At 47.2% G+C, this 18,164-nt stretch overlaps 1 protein-coding gene across 2 annotated transcripts in view; it reads right to left on the bottom strand.

Moving 5' to 3' along the window:
* EPHA8 (EPH receptor A8) overlaps positions 1–18,164 on the bottom strand; it is a 61,380-nt gene that overhangs the window by 11,391 nt on the left and 31,825 nt on the right. Inside the window, exons 5-13 of one of the 2 annotated variants that reach the window (XM_081870877.1) lie at positions 14,243–14,578; positions 10,526–10,650; positions 9,186–9,348; positions 7,706–7,802; positions 7,212–7,279; positions 5,489–5,614; positions 5,054–5,239; positions 2,255–2,316; positions 995–1,204 (exon numbers count right to left, since the gene is read on the bottom strand). In XM_081870877.1, the coding sequence (XP_081727003.1) occupies positions 995–1,204; positions 2,255–2,316; positions 5,054–5,239; positions 5,489–5,614; positions 7,212–7,279; positions 7,706–7,802; positions 9,186–9,348; positions 10,526–10,650; positions 14,243–14,578 (1,373 nt within the window). The remainder of the gene's footprint in view (positions 1–994; positions 1,205–2,254; positions 2,317–5,053; positions 5,240–5,488; positions 5,615–7,211; positions 7,280–7,705; positions 7,803–9,185; positions 9,349–10,525; positions 10,651–14,242; positions 14,579–18,164) is intronic. The other variant, XM_081870878.1, reaches the window with a different exon arrangement.

Below are 18,164 nucleotides of genomic sequence, written 5' to 3'. Positions count from 1 at the left end.
AAGCTGCCCAGAATCATAACTCTGAAGCAGCATCAGCAGCAACATTTCAAATGCAGAACCGGATGCTGGAGGAAGGCAGTGAAAGAGACCTGTGGGGGCAATAGGAACCTGACAGGCTCCAGAGAGCAGGATCAGACATCCTTAAGGAAAGGTCTGTAGCTCAGCAGGAGAGCACATGCTTGGCCTGCATAATGTCTGGTGGTCAATTCCCAGCATCTCCAGGTGATGTGAAAGACCTCTGCTGAGAGCCTGGAGAGCTACTGCCAGTCAAAGTGGACAATATTGGGCATAGTGGAACATGGTCCTTCCTGGTATATATATGTAAGCCAGGCTCCTGTATTTTGCTGAGAAAGGAATATGGGGGGGAGGAGGCTGCCTGAGAAACAAGGAGGGGACAAGCAGAGTTAAGCTGAATGTGGTTCTCTCTGTGTGCATGTGTGCATGAAGAGCCCCCAAGCTAGGATCTGCAGGAAGAGGCACCAGTTCAACAAAGCTACAAAACTGCTTGAAGGACGGTTCCCCCAAAATCTGTTAAGGTCCAGGGAATTCTCCGGATGCCTTAAATGTCTACAGAGATGCTGAGGAGTGGGGTTCATTTGGGTTGATGGGGCATTACCCTGCTAACCTCAATCTGCCCTCTTCCACCCCCACCTGCCTCTCTGCTTTCAGAGTCCAGAGGTGGCAATACCTGCCAGCATGAGTGTTGTCCCTGTAGAGTGCATCAGAGAGGAGGATGGGTACAAAACTAACAAAGCTGGCTCTGCCTGTTATTGCCTCTGGCTCCTCCTACCTCTGGGCTCCCTACCTTCTGCCCCACCAGATGCCACTGGTCCCAAGAGACCACCAGTCTCCTTTCAGAGGCTTAGAAACCATCATGGCAATCCAGCAGTATGTAAAATCATCATCACCGTCAGGACTCCATAAAAAGAAAGCTAATCGTAATCACAACATAATCCCGACAAGTAGCCCCTGTGCGCCACAAGCCAGAGCGTACCGTGGTGGTATAAGCGGCCTCGGGGTTGTTCTCCAGGATTCGCGACAGGCCAAAGTCAGAGACTTTGCAGACCAAGTTGCCGTTGACCAAGATGTTGCGCGCCGCCAAGTCACGGTGCACGTAGCCCAGGTCCGCAAGGTAGCGCATGCCAGCGCCGATGCCTCTCAGCATGACGACCAGCTGAAGCACCATAAATTGCCCATCATGTTTCTGGAGAAAGATCAGCCCGTGTTAGTTTTCAGCCAGTGTCATGTCACCGGTAGAGGCTGGTCTGGAGGGCAAACAGGGCACCACCACACCAAACTCAGCCTGCCTCTAAGCGGCCCCAGATTCTCAGCCATCATACTTATAACCAGTCCTGTGGGTGGCGCTGCCTGCCAGCTTCCTCCTCCTTGGTGTTGCCTTTGTAGATCTCACCAGGGAGGAAGAAGGGAACGAAACTAGAATGAGTTGGCTCTGTCTCTCATGGGCGACCCCTGGAGGCACAAGCCCACACTGCACCCCACTAATGCATATCCCAGGACCAACCTAAAATACAGGGGTTACATTTCAGGGCTGACACTGGAGAACGTAAGAAGAGCCTGGCTGCTAGATCAGGCCAAAGGGTGCTCTAGTGCATTATGCTGTTCTTTCAGTGGCCAACCTGATGCCTCTTGGAAGCCCACAAAGAGGGCCAGGATGTGACAGTGCTTTATCCAGCTGTGATTTCCACCAATTGGAAGCAGAACATAGCCACCATGGGTTTGTTTAATCCACTTTTATAGCTATTCAGGTTGGTGTTCATCACTACCCCTTGTGGAGGCAAATTCTGGAGTTTAACAATGGATCATGTGAAGCAATGTTTTCTTCCATCCTTTCCTGAAAGTTGGGAGATGTTGGAAGAACATTCAGCTTCACTGGATTCCCCCATGTTCTAGTATTCATAGAATCATAGAATTGTAGAGTTGGAAGCGGTCCTGAGGATCATCTAGTCCAACCCACTGTGATGCAGGAATATGCCACTGTCCCATATGGGAATTGAACCTGCAACCTCGGCATTATGAGCACCATGCTTGAACCAGCTGAGCTATCACCAGCTCCACCCCCTTGATTATTCTGGCTGCCCCTCTCTCAACCATTTTGGGCTCCATAGTATCCTTCCTCCTGTGATCCTCCAGTCACATGCCACTGTCATGAGGCTGCAGCGCCCGCCTCTCCTTGCTCCTGTCAGTCACTCTGCCAGGAACCATGCAGCATGAATAAGAAGGCGTGCTGTTTTACCCGGAGAAAGGAATCCAGCGAGCCGTTCTCCATGTACTCGGTCACAATCATGACTAATTTGCCTGCAGGAGACAAGAGAGGTCAAGTTAATAGACATGTGCCTTTGCATCTGATGTGTTTCTGTCTGTTCAGGACTGGTATGAGACATTGTGCGAATGAGGGCACCAATGGGTCCCCCACTCTACTTGACCACAGCTGTGCAGTATTTTCTCTTCCAGCTGCTGCACCACTCACTGCCCTCCCAGATGCCCCCCTCCATTATATCATTTTGGCAGTAGATGAGGAGTGGTGCCACTTTTGAATGGGGGCTAAGCTTGATTCCCACCCATGGTGGTCACCAGCCATTGTTATTTCCCCAAAAGGAAATCTAGGTATGTCAAACCTGGAATAGCCTGTAGAGCCTATATAGAGCTATAATAACTGCAGAGTCTCAAGGTCAGGACATTGCATTTGGGGTAACCCCCGGATTAGAGTTCAAGCTTTGCTCTCATTCCAAAGAAGAATGTATGCCTGGCTATTTCCAATAGGGCTGATTTGGAGCTCAGTGGGGAAGGCAAGGAGGCAGCTGGATCAGGCAGTGCAGTGTCCCTGGGGTGTGAGACCAGTGTCTGAATTGACTAACTGCTGAGGTGCTTACTGGTGGGGAAGGGACATTTAGAAAGCCCTCTCTGCTCCACCATAGTTCCTGAGACTTCCTCACAGGATACCAAAGACAGACAATCTATAGGCACCGTTCATGCTATTAAGTCATTCTGATATTTGCATCCTATTACCATAATGCTTTGCATCAGAAGTGTGACCCGAAAGCTCCCCCTCCTCCCCAGCTTTATAATTCAATTCAATTCAGCTCATCCCCAAAAAAGAGAGTGAAAGGGCATTTTACTTCTGTGCAGGAAAAGAGAGTCAGAAGCGCAAGCCAAACGTTCCCTCCCCCCTCCCTTTTTCTCATCTCCATCAAATGAACCGCTGCAGGAAGAACAAACCCAAATCAACGGCTCATTTTGCTAATGATATTCGTAAGGAAGCAAGGACAGCAGCCGGGGACAGGCTGCCTTCCTCTCCCTCTGAAATGAGAGGCAACAACTAAAGGAGAGAGGAGAACTAAACTCCCGCCTGAGGCTTCAGAACAATTGACAGCTGGCCAGTAGGCCAATCCAAGCTGAAGGTTACCAAGTCTTGGGCTGGACACTTGTAGGTGTCTCTTTTCAGAGGGGTCTAATCTGTAGGTAGGGATGGGTGAATCATAGGAACAGAAGAAGAGCATGAGGGAATAGGTCATTGACCAATGTGGCCCAGCATCCTGCTCTGACACTGGCCAACCAGATGTTCATGGGAAGCCCAAAAGCCGGGCATGAGCACAACAGCACTCTGCTCACATGTGACCCCCAGCGACTGCTATGGAGAGACATAATGTTTCTGACAGTGGAATAGAACACAGTCATGGACACTGGGGACCAAAACTCAGTGACATATGTTGATTTAAACCAGAGGAGTCATCTGCAGTCCTCCAGATGTTGGACCACAAACTCCCATCATCCTTGAATTTGCTGGCTGGGGCTGATGTATGCTGGAGATCAACAACATCTATTTTTGTTTTATTTATTACATTTCTATACTGCCCTTCATCTGAGGATCACAGGGGCAGTTTACAATATAAAAACACAAAAATATATAGCATAGTAACAACTAAAATCAATAATCTCCAGCCACACACACAAAGCTTAAAAGGCCATAGATGGTTTAATTAGCCAAAAGCTAATCTAGAAGGCTGCTGGGTCCTCATCCCTGACAATCACTTTCTCAACATACAGGTTGAACCTAATTTGCACTGTGACTGGTCAGGGTAAAACAATCGGAGGCTGGTGGAATGAACGTGGCCACTAGTAAGGCTGAGTTTGATAGCCAAAAGATGAGACTTGCCCAATGCTTTTCCAAGGTCCCTCAATGACGCAGGTATCCCTGAAACAAGATTGATTTCTTAAAGCCATTCACGACTCCCATCTTCATAATAAAGTCCCTTTCTGGGTTGGTCTGCAATGCTGATGAGTCCAGACTGATATCAAAAAGGTTAGTTTTTCTCTCTGCTTGGGGCCTCAAATTCCCTGCAGTTCTTCTGAACACTGGCCCCTTCCACCCTCATTGCCCACAAATTGATTCTTGATGTCCTTATTCATAGGAAACTATGCATTCCTCAAATGTTTCCCTCTCCCCTCCCATATTTTAAGAGCCTTCGTCCTTCCTGACAGCCCATTTGGATGGAAGGAAGATAGGTGTGTGGGTCAGGGGAGGCAGAAGAAGAGAGTAATGGGGATAAAGGCTAGCTAGCTAAGTTGTGGCTTCACATCATAAATAACTGTGAAATCTGGGTGTAGACTAGTGGCAAAGAGTCTGATCTGTGACCCAGGAAGGACCTGGTTCAAATCTCACCTGTGCCATGAGTTCCCTGGGTAGCCTTAGGCAAGTCACACTCTCTCAAACCTGCCACCTTCTGCACTATGGAGAAAAATAATACAGGCTTCTCTTATAGGATTACTATAGGACAGCCTTCTTCAATCTACTGCCCTCCAAATGTTCTGGACTAGAACTCTCATTATCTCTGACCATTGGCAAAGAGTCCAAAACATCTGAACAGCAGCATGGAGGAGAAGGCCGTTGGAAGAACTGCAACCAAATCATAGGCATGCAAAGTGTTTTGAACAACATCATTCTCTCTAGCAGCCCCCTGGAGTCATGAGACATGTTCCCCTTGTTCCATTCGCTAAACTCACCTAGTTGAGTCAGACCTGGCCTCACACTTACTTTTGGTGACCACCCCCTCCAGGTGGATGACATTGGGGTGGTCAAACTGGGCCATGATGCTTGCTTCACTCAGAAAGTCCCGTCGCTGCTTCTCTGTGTACCCAGCTTTCAGGGCCTTGACCGCCACGGGTACCTCTCTCTTCCCAGGTAGCTTCAGACGGCCATAACACACCTCTCCTGACTCTCCTGCAGACCAAGATGGACCAGCACATCACATTCAGTTTTTATCTTACTGCCTAGCCCCTTCCGAGCTTCCCTTGGCCACCAATTCCACCCTCAGATAGGCTTCTGAGTACCATCCAGAAGGCCAATGATTCTCATTTGAGAAAATGAGATCTGGTGCCCCATTGGCCTTAAAAGAGCAGCTTCCCTTGCCCCAGGATGTTCTCTGGGTCCAGGGAGAGGGACATCTATGGGGGGAAAGGGAGTACACACCAGACCCAATGACTCTCTCGATTTTAATCCTGGAGGCTTCGATTTCTCGCGTGAACTCATGCACAGCCTGGCAGGGGTCCTCATAAGTGTGGGGCTCCACGTAGAACTTTGACTCAGGGAATTTCACTGTAGGGCATTCCAAGAAGGACAAAAGAGACATGAAGCTTGAGGTGGTTATGCAAAGCAGGGGCAGGGGAGAAAGTCGATCTCGTTTGCATTTGAATGAGAAACTGGCTCCTTGGCACTTCCCAAAAGCAATACACAAACTGAACCCCCCCCCCCACAAATCGTCTGAAATTTTCACTTCCCTGAATGTTGCAGTGCAGTTGTCTAACCAAGCAATGTGTACATACATGAAACATTATTTTTTTAAAAAAAGAAGAAGAAATCCCACATGCATTTACAAAAAAAACAACCCAAAACCCACTATTATACAATGGAACATTGCTTGCGAAAAAGTGCATGTTAGTCAAAACTGCTTACAAAAAAAAATGGGTCACTTAGGAGAAATCACCACTAAGATGCTGGCAATTTTTGTGAAGATTTAAAAAGAAGGGAGTTGTAAATTGTGGACGATATATGGATAACCACATTTAAGATTGGGGAAAAGACCCAAGGAACTGAGAGAAACTGAAACTGACAGATTTATCTGTCCTTGGATGCAGCAGCAGGTATCTGATGCTCAAGGGAGGCCAGTTGATGTGTCCTGGGGTGAAGGTGCAGGTGATACATCCCAATAGGAGAAGGGAAGGGACTTGTGTTTTAGGATCATCATCCCTCACTATTTGCCCTGCTGGTCAGGCTGATGGCAGTTGGAATCCAGCAACGCCTCTCTCCCTGCTCTAGGCCAGTGATCTTGGTCAGTTGAGACCCAAGACCCACCTGAGACCCCCAAGCTACAACATGGGAACCAATTCCACAGTTTCACTTTTATATAGTTTTAAATGCTAATAATGCACACTATCAATCCTTACATGGCAATTCACAGAGCAATATGCATAGGATTAGCATGAAAACTAGTCCTCCAATGTGTCAGGAGAAAGGCATAGGCATGCGATTGGTCAGAAATATATATCTTAGCGAAAAAAAGTTTGTGCCTATCTCTTCCCACATTGCATCACTCCTGGAAATTGATAAAATGAGCATCTCATCAGAAGAACACATTCCATTCCTGACAAGCATGGAGTGCCCCTTTGGTCTGGTCAGCCTAAGCTGGAATCCAACATGGAAGCAAGAGTTTTGCTGCAACCCACCTGGTGTGGGCTTGCAACCCACCTGTGGGTCCTGACCCACTGTTTGAAGATCTATGCTTTAGGCTTCTCTACAGTAGCTTATGGTTGAGGAAGTCAAGTGAAATTCCTCTCCCAAAGGGAAAGCATCCATGGCATGCTCAGCACTGAAAGGATATCAGGGAAAGCAATACCAAGCTAGCAAAACATATCTCAGGGAAACAGAGATAGGCTTCTTCCTCTAGAGAACCCAACTTCCTATCATCAAGGTTGCATCCTCCTCCCAGGTGGTTCAAACCTCGAGCCAGCCAGGTACAGTGATGGCTTCACTTTGCCTCCTGGGACAGTGTCAGAGTTCCATGTGCACCCTGCTGGAGGCTCTGACCCTGCACATTTACCAGCAGAGGCTTGCTCTTGGCATGGTAATGTTAGCTCTGGTGCTGCAGAATGGGCATACATGAAGGTCATTGGACAAGCTTTAGCTCAACTCTTACCCTGTCCGTTCTGATAATGCATCTTCTCCTCATCGGAGTCCTGGAATGCCTTGCTGTAGCCACAGTGTCTGCACACCCGGTGATGCGGCGGGGTGGAGGGTGAGGAGAGAGATGAGACACAAAATATGCTAGTGAAGCACCACCTTGAGAACATAAGAAGAGCCCTTCTGGATTTGACCAAATGCCCATCTAGTCCAGCAGCCTGTTTTCACAGTGGCCAACCAGGTGCCTATTAGAAATCTGCAAGCAGCAGATGAAAGTGACTTCTCCACTTGTGCTCTCCATCAACCTTCTCCTTCATAAATGATCTAAAACTCTTTTAAAGCAATCTAAATTGGTGGATATCACTTGCTTGCCTTCCTTCCAAACTAAGAAGAAGAAGGCCCAAACCCAAATGTTGCAACTTTTCCTCTTAGGGGCATGAAAACATGCAGAAGCATACCACTTGGGAGGAGGCCCCTGGTGAGAGATCTGCCCTTAAAAGATAAGCCTACCTCTTCTTGCAGATCAGAAAGAGCAGCAATGCGGCGAGGCCACTGATGAGGGTGAGGCAGGTCCATACGACTGCTGTGGTGTCGTAGTGGGGAGCTACTGGGAAAGAAAGATTGCAGGATTCTAGCTCTGCAGCCTGAGGCAGGCAAAGACCCACACATGTGCACTGTTCTTTTCCCTTTATCCCTGGGCTCAGCGCATCCTGACTCCCCATGGAACAGAGGCAGCTATCTTTCATCAAGTCCAGCTAGCTCAAGACTGTCCACAATGATTGGCTCTCCAGGATTTCGGGTAGGGGCAATTCCCAGCCTTACCTGCAGATGCTGGGGGTTGAACCAGAGACCTTCTGCATGCAATGCAGATAACTCTACAACTCTGCTACAGCCCTTCCCCAAGGAAGCAGAGGCAAGGGTGATCCGACAACAAGGAAATATGTTCTTCCTAAGAATGGAGTCTGTTCCCTGAGCATGACTTACTAGTGGGAGATCATTGGCAGTTTGATCTTTTTGCAGCATTCCATAGCTCAGTGATGGCCAAACTTGGCCCTCCAGCTGTTTTGGGACTACAACTCCCATCATCTCAACTAACAGGACCAGTGGTCAGGGATGATGGGAATTGTAGTCCCAAAACAGCTGGAGGGCCAAGTTTGGCCTTCACTGACATAGCTGATACGCCTTTGTTGCTTGAGAACACCAATGGAGTAGAAATTATGGAGGAAAGTAATGGTAAAGCAGGAGAGGAATTCTAGCAGTGAAGGGCTGTAGCTCATTCATAGAGCATCTGCTTTGCATGCAGAAGGTCTATGGTTCAATTCCTGGCATCTCCAGGAAGAACTGGAAGGGACTCGTAGAGGAAACCCTAGAAAGCCACTACCAGTCATTGTAGACAAAACTGAAATAGGTGGGTCACTGGCCTGTCCCCCTTTAAGGCAGCTGCCTCTGTTCCTTCATTGAGCTGTGGCTGATGGAAGCTGGAGTCCAACAACATCTGGAAGACTCAATGGTTGCCTGATTCTCCATCGGTCCCATGTCCAAAAGTCATACAGAAACTCAGAACAGGTGAAAGACCAAGGATAACAGGGATCATGACTGTGTCAGCGCACTGCCCTAGAGCCTTAATTCCCCCCCTTCTGGACTTAGCCCTCCCTTCCATAAGAACATACGAAAGAGCTCATCTAGTCCAACTTCCTGTTCTCACAGTGACCAAAGTGATGCCCCAATGGGAAGCCCACAAGCAGCACCTGGGTACAACATTGCTCTCCCCAGTTGCGATTCCCAGCAACCAGCAATTCATGGGCATAACTGCCTCCAGCAGTGGAGAGAGAACTCCTTCTCTGAAATGGGTATGTCCTGTAGGGGTTGGAGGCCACCGCATGGGGGAAGGCAAACAGAGCTTGCATTTTGGGGTGGGATGCCTTCCAGTCCTGCCCCATCCCACACCTGCACTCTCATGCACCCCTCTCCTCCCCCTGCTTTGCCTCACTTGCTTTGGCGGTCTCCACTTCCACCACCTGGCTGAATTTGCCACAGCCAGCAGAGGTGCGGGCTCGGACCTGGAAGACATAGCAGGTTGCCGGCTTCAAGCCTGAGACGGTGGTGCTGTTGCCTTTGGACTTCAGGGTGGAGTAGCTCTGCATTTCTTTGTCCTGGGGAAACAGAAAGTGACATCAGTCCAGGGCAGGGGTGGGGAACCTCAGGCCTGGAGGGCAAAAGTGGCCTTTTGGGCCTCTCCATCTAGCCATCAGGACTCTCCCCAGGCCACCCCGTCATCAGCCCTGTTTTGCCTTCCCACTGCTTTTTCGTGGATGGAATGTGTCCTTCAATTCCGTCAATGTCTTTTGGATGGTGGTTGCAGACGGATGGGTGCAGGAACTAGTCTTTTATACAAAGGTAACATCTGCAATTTTTGCTCCAATCACTTTTGCACCTGGCCACTGCCACCGCCAGATCTTTGAAGGGTCCCCAGAAAAAGAATATTCCTCACCCCTGGATCAAAGCCTTGTGCTAGAGAAGGTATTATTGGCAATGGGAACAGGAAGCAGCAATTGGTTTATTTCAGCCTTTCCATACTTGCTTGGCTTGCCTTCCAGGTTAACTTGGGCAATTTCTAAAATCAGTGTTGGAATCTGGGAAATGCAGGGTTTGCTGGAGTCTTCAGTTCATGGTTTTATTTAGTTTCCTTGTGGCTTACTGAAGCACACCAACCATTAGAGCTTATGAGGATGGGTGAAATCTGGTCAAGAAGGAATCATGTTGCAATTCCATCAGGATTCCTTTTTATGCTGCAATTTAGTCACTGCATATACAAGCACATGTGCATGGAATCCTGATGCAACTGCATTTAATCAATGCACATGCATGCATGCAATCACATTAATATTCCGTGTTGTGCTGTGATTTAATCGGTGCATGTCGGAGCATGAGCAGTTGTGCGTGGAATCTTGATGTAATCATGCAGTCATGTCAGAACTCCATTTTACACTTTGATTAAATCAATGTCATCATTACAACTGTAATTTGTAAGTTAAAAAAAGGCAAGCTGAAACCCATGAGAAACTGCACATGCACAGTTGTCTGAACAAAGTCTGGAAATAAGAGGAAGCAGAAATAAATAGCTGCTTGCTAATGGAGAGATGCCCTGTGGAAGCAAGACTCTGGAAGAAGGAGTAGGAGGGGAGATTTCCATTAGCTTTATTTGCACCTTAGATTCTGGGAAGCAACTTGGATGGAGAGATTTAGCAGATGCAATGGCCCAACTGGCCCAACAGAGATAGCAGACAGGTCAACCAACACAACCAGCACAAGGGTAAAACCAACTTTTACCTTTTCATAGTACTTGATCTCATATTCCAGAATGATGCCGTTGGGCTGATCCGGTTCCTGCCACAGGAGCGTGACACTGTTTTGGCCCACGTTCTCCTGGTGAACAGCCAGCACTTGGGATGGAGCTACAGAAACAGACAATAGGAAACCATATGAGGGTGGTGCTGATAACGCCAAGGTTGCAGGTTTGATCCCTGTATGCTACAGCTGCATAGGTTGGGCTAGATAATCCTCAGGATCCCTTCCAACTCTACAGTCCTCTAGGAGAGAGAGAGAGACAGAGAGAGGCCATGGTGGTAGTGGAGAAAGCAAGGAGGCCAGCTGTAGATGGAGCCAGAGCCATTGCAAGGTGGGCCCACCTCCTGTTTGTTTGCAAGTAAGACAGTAGAAAGATAGGAGCTGGCCAAGGGGAGACCGAGGTTGGTGGGGTTCTGTTCCATCTGCCTTAGTGGACCACCATTGTCAAATGGGTCAAGAGGTTCTAGGTGGCTTAGGTAACCAAGCTCAGCCATACAGCAATTGCTATAAGAGGGAGACTACATTTAATCTCACAACAAGCACCAGTTAGTGGCATTGCCAGGCAACTGCCAGGACATCAGTACTCCAGGAAGGCTTACCATTGGTGCCTGCCTTGTGACTTCCTAAAAACACCCAGCAACCATAATAGTATGACACTGACTTGCACCCATATACAATTCGGGTTGCAAATTTTCCCATTTGTTTATTTGATTCCGTTTAGGAATCACTTCCCATAGAATATCTCAAAGGGACTTCATGGCAAAAATGCCAACCACCAAAACAATTAAAAACAGTTCCAGATACAAAAACAAAATTTATTTTAATATGTAAAAAAACCCAAAAAACCAAAAATAGTTTCAGGCTTGATACAGCCACAGTCTGGAATAAAGATCTGCCATTGAAAGTGTTGTTGACAAAGGATGGAAAGAATTCTTCAGCAAAGTATACTCCAACTCTGAATTGGAAGAGTACTTCATTCCTCAATAAATTGGTGCGTTGACCTATTCTTGGTTTCTAGAATTAGCGATTCATCATTGCTCTTGCTATGTAGACGACATTTTGTATGTACTGTATATAAAACATTTCTGCAGAGATGGCCCCTGCCTGATACGTAGGGGGAGATAATTATAAAAAATTACTAAAGATTGCTCTCTCAAACAGAAGTGACGTCCTGATAAAAGCAGAGTAGGCATGTCAGGGGTAAGATGATATTTTAGGTATATTTTTCCAGGTCTTCCTCATCATTAATAGTAACAGTTGGGGATTGGACTAGATGATCCTTTGGGTCCCTTCCAATTCTGCAATTCTATGACTCTACGAATTAAGGCTGCAATCCTTTGCCCACTTACCTTGCGCTATGCTCCACTGAACTCATTTCTGAGCAGACATGTATAGGATTGCTCTGTTAATCTGCAATGTTTTTAATGGGTCAAAACATCCAGAGTAGGGTAGGTATGTGAGATGGAGCTCTGGTTGGTTCTATCGTGGAGGGGAAAGAAAAAGAAAAGAAAAGCAGAAAATAATGGAAGTGGTAAAGGTCACAAAAGGCAACCCAAATGAGCAGAGGATGGAGAATCTTCCTCACAAAGAAATGCTTTTTATTGTTTTGGTTGTTGTTGTTTTTTAAAAAAGGCTATTGGAGGGACATGAAAGAGGATTATATAATGTTTCATTGGTGTGGAGGAAGTAAATAGAGAGGATTTCTTCTCCTTCTCTCATAATACTAGAATGCAAGAGATCACCCTGGGAAATTGGTTGGCAATAGATTCAGGATGCATGGAAGGAAAGGACTTCCTCATGCAATTTCTAGAAATCAGTCAAGTTTGTGGAATTCAGTGCTACAAGGGTGGCGATAGCCACTAGTCTAGGCTGCTTTTCAAGAGGATCAAGCAAGTAACAGAGGAGAGAAGGCAAGCACCTAGGACCTGCCAAAATGAAAAAGGAGGTCCAAAGAGGGCAGCAGTTTGCATAAAACCTGCACATGCCAATTTGGGGGTTGCCAGAGTAGCACCTGTGGAAGCCCATGAAATTAGGCTTGAAAGAAATATTCCATTGTTGCTTATAAAATGGGTTGCAGTGTGTGCTTGGTTGCAGTGCGCATGGTACCCACCAACAGTTTCTCCAGTCTGCAAATGTGTGTATGGGCCCAAAATGGCTGGTGAACCCAGGGCTCATACATTTGCAGAAATGCACATTTTGAAATGATTGCTGCAATTTAAATAGAAGTGCAATACCTAGCACAGGAGTGGAGAAGACTGTGACCAGGTGATCTGGGTGCCTGCTCAGCCAATTGTAAAGATGTCATCGATGGGAAACATCAAGGCCCCTTCTATCTTCGTGTTCATTATCTTTCAACATTATCAGCAAAGCAGACCCTACAAATGTCCCTATTTTTCAGGGACAGCCCCAAATTTACAGACGCCATCCCAGTTTCCAGTTTGATCCTGGAATGTCCCATTTATCCTAAGGATGTCTCTATTTTCATCGGAGAAATGTTGGAGGGTATGGAGTTATGTGACGTCCCCAAGCCAAGTTACTTATAGATAAGTAACTATACAATCTTTAGATGATGTCTGAAGGCAGCCCTGTATAGGGAAGGTTTTTAAATATTTTATTATGTTTTTATATATGATGGAAGCTGCCCATAGTAGCTGGGGCAACCCATTCAGATGGGCAGGGTCTTGTTGCTGTTGAATAGGACATCCCTATTTTCATTGGAGAAATGTTGGAGGGTATGGTAATGCTCGTGATCTGCAGAGCCCTTCAAGGAGAGGACTGTCGTCTGTAAAGTAGGCCACATAACTACCTGAAATAACATGGAGCTGGTGATGAAGAACATCTGACCTAGGGAACCATCCATGTCACTTCAATTTGGGAGCACCTCAATGGATTCCAACCAGTGTCCTCTTTTGCTGCCGATCAGCTGGGGAATTTCCCACCCACCCACCCTTCAAGGTTCTCTTTTGACCTTGCTATGGACTTCGGTTGGTCGCCGTTAAGGGGCCTGGTAAGAATTTTTCCACTTAGCAAATTGGCACCAGCCATTTGGTTTTTTCGCCTACCTCATAGCAAATCATCACAACTTCTACGGTTTGGTGGTTAGGCATTGGTCGCGGTATTGTTATGTAGATGAATTGAGGGGAGGAGCACCATCACCTCCCCCAGATAGTGAAGGGTAGTCCAGTAAAGGACTCTGGGGGGCGTGGCCCTGTCCAAAGCCTATGGAGGCCAGGGCCCAAGGCACGCCCCCAAGCGGTGACCCCGGGGGTGTGCCTAGTTGATGTGCATCAGCAGGGCTTCCCCTGCTGGTGTTAACCCTTCCCGGCCTCTCAGACAGACAGACTGAAGCCGGATAGTTGATTAGGACCAATGCCTAAGCCATTACCACTCATCACCTGTAACCAATAAAGTTGTGGCCAATTTTAGCCCATTAACCTAAATAATGTTGTCCGGTGTCTTTATTTCTACTGGTTGGAGGGGGGGAACTCGCCACGCAAAGGTGCCAGGACTGAACAACCCTGAGTAGACAACACTTGAGTTAAATGGACCAGGCGTCTGACTCAGTATAAGGCAGCTTCTTACATGCCTGATCCTGCCATAAAAACCTCTTTGCCCATTCAGTGATATCCACCATTTTCAGCCCTGAGAAGAAGGCTAAGCCAGTTTGGCAGGGCAAGCAGAGGGGAGGGCATCTCCTACCTGCCTGGTTTGTGGTGATGTTGACGGCAGCAAATTTTGGTGGCTCAAGGGTCAGGTCAGAGACCCCGTTGACGGCCTCCACCCAGAAGGAGTAGTTGGTGTGGGCTAGGAGGTTGGTGACAGCCAGGGATCCCTGAGCCAGGTTCACTGGCTGGGGCAGGAAGCGGATGCCAGTGCTGCAAGCCTCACACTGGCCAGAATCCCACAGGCAGTGGCGGCAGAGGACGTTGTAGAGGATGTCGCTGCGGCCACCTTTGTCCAGAGGCGGGGACCACTCGAGGGTGACGGAGGTGCCATTCACACTGGAGAGCAGGTTCACGGGGGCAGAGGGAGGACCTAGAAACAATCAAGAGGAGCGCAGGGTCATGGAGGGAGAGTTGGAAGGAACTTCCATAACAGTCCTAATATTTGTTTATTTATTTAGGGCATTTGCACCCTGTTCTTCAGGGACGCGGGTGGCACTGTGGGTTAAACCACAGAGCCTAGGTCTTGCCAATCAGAAGGTCGGTGTTTCAAATCCCCGCAATGGGGTGAGCTCCCGTTCCTCGGTCCCAGCTCCTGCCAACCTAGCAGTTTGAAAGCATGTCAAAGTGCAAGTAGATAAATAGGTAGCACTCCGGTGGGAAGGTAAACGGCGTTTCCGTGCGCTGCTTTGGTTTTCCAGAAGTGGCTTAGTCCTTCTGGCCACATGACCTGGAAGCTGTATGCCGGCTCCCTCAGCCAATAAAGCGAGATGAGCGCTGCAACCCCAGTTGGCCACGACTGGATCTAATGGTCAGGGGTCCTTTTTACCCTGTTCTTCAGTCAAAAAATGACCCATTAAAACAGGCTTATCATCTTAAAACACACACACGCAACACAACGCACAAGGGAAACGGGACAGGGAGGAAAGAGAAAAACCGGAGCCAAACCTCAGGCACCAATTTTTGAACAGCTGTTCCTGTGCCAGCTGGCACAGTTCAAAAGCAGGAGGTGCCTGATGGAGCCAGGCCTCCAGCAAAGCTGATGCAATGAGCCTTCTGATTCCTATCTCTTCCACCGAGGCAGCCTGATGGAATGGCTGTCCCCACATGATGGGGGAAGAGGTCTGCAGGCAGACCCCCTGCATCCTCTCCTCTGCTCCTGTAGACATATAACCCTGTCCCAGAGTGGGGAACATGCAGCTCTCCCGATGAGGCACAGCCAAGGAGGTACCCTCCAGATATTAGTGGACTACAAGTCCCATCAGCCCTGGGGCATCTGGAGGGCACAGCCTTGGCTACTCCTGCTTGAGACAATGTTGTGCTCCCATCCACCCCAACCAGCATGGTCAATGCTCAAGCATGAAGGGAGTGGGGGGCAAATGTTGCACGTGGATATAGGAATACTGCCCCCTCTTTTTGAGCCAGGGAAATAGGCTGCAAAACAATGCATTGGCTTGCACAGGTGCACAGTCTCAGTGTAAGGTGTTTAAATCTGCTGTTTGCATATGTGTGTGTGTGTGTGTGTGTGTGTGTGTGTGTGTGTGCATGTAATTGATCATATGTGATTTTCAACCAGGCAGATGTCTGTAGGAGATAAAGGGTGTGGCGTGCCTGGTGACAGGTGAGTTTTCCACTAGCTCTAACTATTTAGAGACAGCCAGGTGTATTCCAGTGCTTGGGCTCACTCAAGAGCTCATCCAAATGGGAATATGGAGACAAAAATCATCCAGCAACTTGCATACAAATATTCAAAATGTTTTCATAGTGTTTATTGATTGCATTTTATATTCCACTTCTTTCTCCAAGGAGCTCAAGGTGGTGTGTGTGTATCTATCTATCTATCTATAAATATATATATAGATAAAGGGACCCCTGACCATTAGGTCCAGTCGTAGCCGATTCTGGGGTTGCAGCGCTCATCTCGCTTTATTGGCCGAGGGAGCCGGCGTACAGCTTCTGGGTCATGTGGCCAGCATGACTAAGCCGCTTCTGGAAAACCAAAGCAGCGCACAGAAACCCCGTTACTTCCCGCCAGAGCGGTACCTATTTATCTACTTGCACTTTGACGTGCTTTCAAACTGCTAGGTTGGCAGGACCAGGGACCGAGCAACGGGAGCTCACCCCATCGCGGGGATTCGGACTGTCGACCTTCTGATTGGCAAGTCCTAGGCTCTGTGGTTTAACCCACAGCACTACCCGCGTCCCATATATATATATATATATATATATATATATATATATATATTCTCTCCTACCCATTCAATTTCACAATCACTCTTATTTAATTGGCAGCACCAGCTTGAACTGGGGCCTTTCTGCATGCAGTGCATGTGCTCTAGCATCAAGCTAAGGTCACTCTTTCTGACCACAGGATTAAAAACAGAGAAGCATAGAAACGAAAGCTGCCCTAAATATCCAAGTCAGTAGGACTCTGGGTCCTTGCTAACCCCCCCCCCCCATTTGTTTACCACTTCTGCTCCACTGTCAACAGGCATCTTCCTGACCTCAAAAAGAATTTGTTCAAGCAAATGATGGGATTTGCATGTCCATGCACAAAAAAAATGCAATGAGATGCAAATGGATTTGCATGGGTCTCCTGCTCCTAAAACGAAGCAGGCTTTCTTCCTCTGCCTCACCCCTCTTGCAAATTCTGCCCCCTTTTATCTTTGGCCTGCAAATCTGAGAATTTTGCTTTTTTAAAAAACGTTTCTCATTTTTTCTACTCTTAAGCTGTCCACATCAGCTTTTAAAAAGCAAGTTCTTGTGAAAATGCGCCAGCGCTTTACGGTGAAATCTTCCTAATGTTTTCGTACGCTGTTTTCCCTAATACATACATATTTTGCAAAGCAATTTTCACTCCTTTGATGGATTTTTGCAGGCTGCTCTGAGGACTAGTACAAGGTGTCCAGTGGTGGAAAGCGATGGGTTCTCCTTTGTTAGATGTTTTTAAGCAAAGGCTGGGTAATTACCTACCAAGGATACTGGAGCAGCAAAATGGTATCCTCTCTGACTCTTACAATTATAATATACAAACATGGATGCATAACCTTGAAATCCAAAATGCCGAAATATAATTGATAGAACATTATAATCTATATAACTGATAGAACATTATAATCTATATAATTGATAGAATACTACTACTACTACCACCACCACCACTACTACTACTATTACTACTATTTAGGGCAGGAAAATAATATTACTATTATTTAGGGCAAGGAATTTTTTATGGACCACATCAGATGCTCTTTCAACTTTTCACATTGGGGTTTCATTTTATCTCCCTTTGGAAATGCCTCACCTTTTTGACCTGGATTCCAGAATAAGTGTGCAAACAACATTGAGCATGCTGCTGGCTCCCAGGGGAAGACTTTTTTATTATTAATATTATCTAAAGGAAAACCAGTTGACAGACAGAAAGGCTGAAGCCCTTAAGACTAGCAGAGGAGCTTCCTGCTTGGCAGGTCCCTCAGGTAGCTCAGACCTTTCGTGAGATGCACATGCTTGGCATGCACAAGTTTGCAGGTTCAATCCTCACCATTGCCAGTAAAATCATCATAATTTTAAAGGTAGCAGGGACTGTAAAAGCAAATCTACCTGAGACAAAGTTGGGTGAAAACAGCCTGTGGAAATGATCTGCCCTGTGTACGCGTGTTTAAAAAATGGTTGTAGCCAACTAAGTTCTACTCAGAGAAGACCCACTGAAATCAATGGCCTTCAGTTAGGGCTCATCCATATTTAACTTTGCTCTGTGAATTCTAGACATAGGTCCAGACTTTCTAGGGGTCCAAGTGGGATTTTACTGTTCTGGCGGTTTCCCTGGGAAAAGCTGCATTTTCCCCAGGTTGCTATTTGCTCCAATTCAGCAAGAAAATGCAAGTTTCCCTGAGGAACATGCCATGACCAGACCGAAAAGAAAAGAAAAGAAAAAACTCAGACACGGATCTGGAAAGCTC

This window comes from Podarcis erhardii, assembly GCF_964252035.2.
Source record: "Podarcis erhardii genome assembly, chromosome: 7".
Taxonomy (NCBI): domain Eukaryota; kingdom Metazoa; phylum Chordata; class Lepidosauria; order Squamata; family Lacertidae; genus Podarcis; species Podarcis erhardii.
This window is presented reverse-complemented; position numbering and strand designations above follow the sequence as displayed.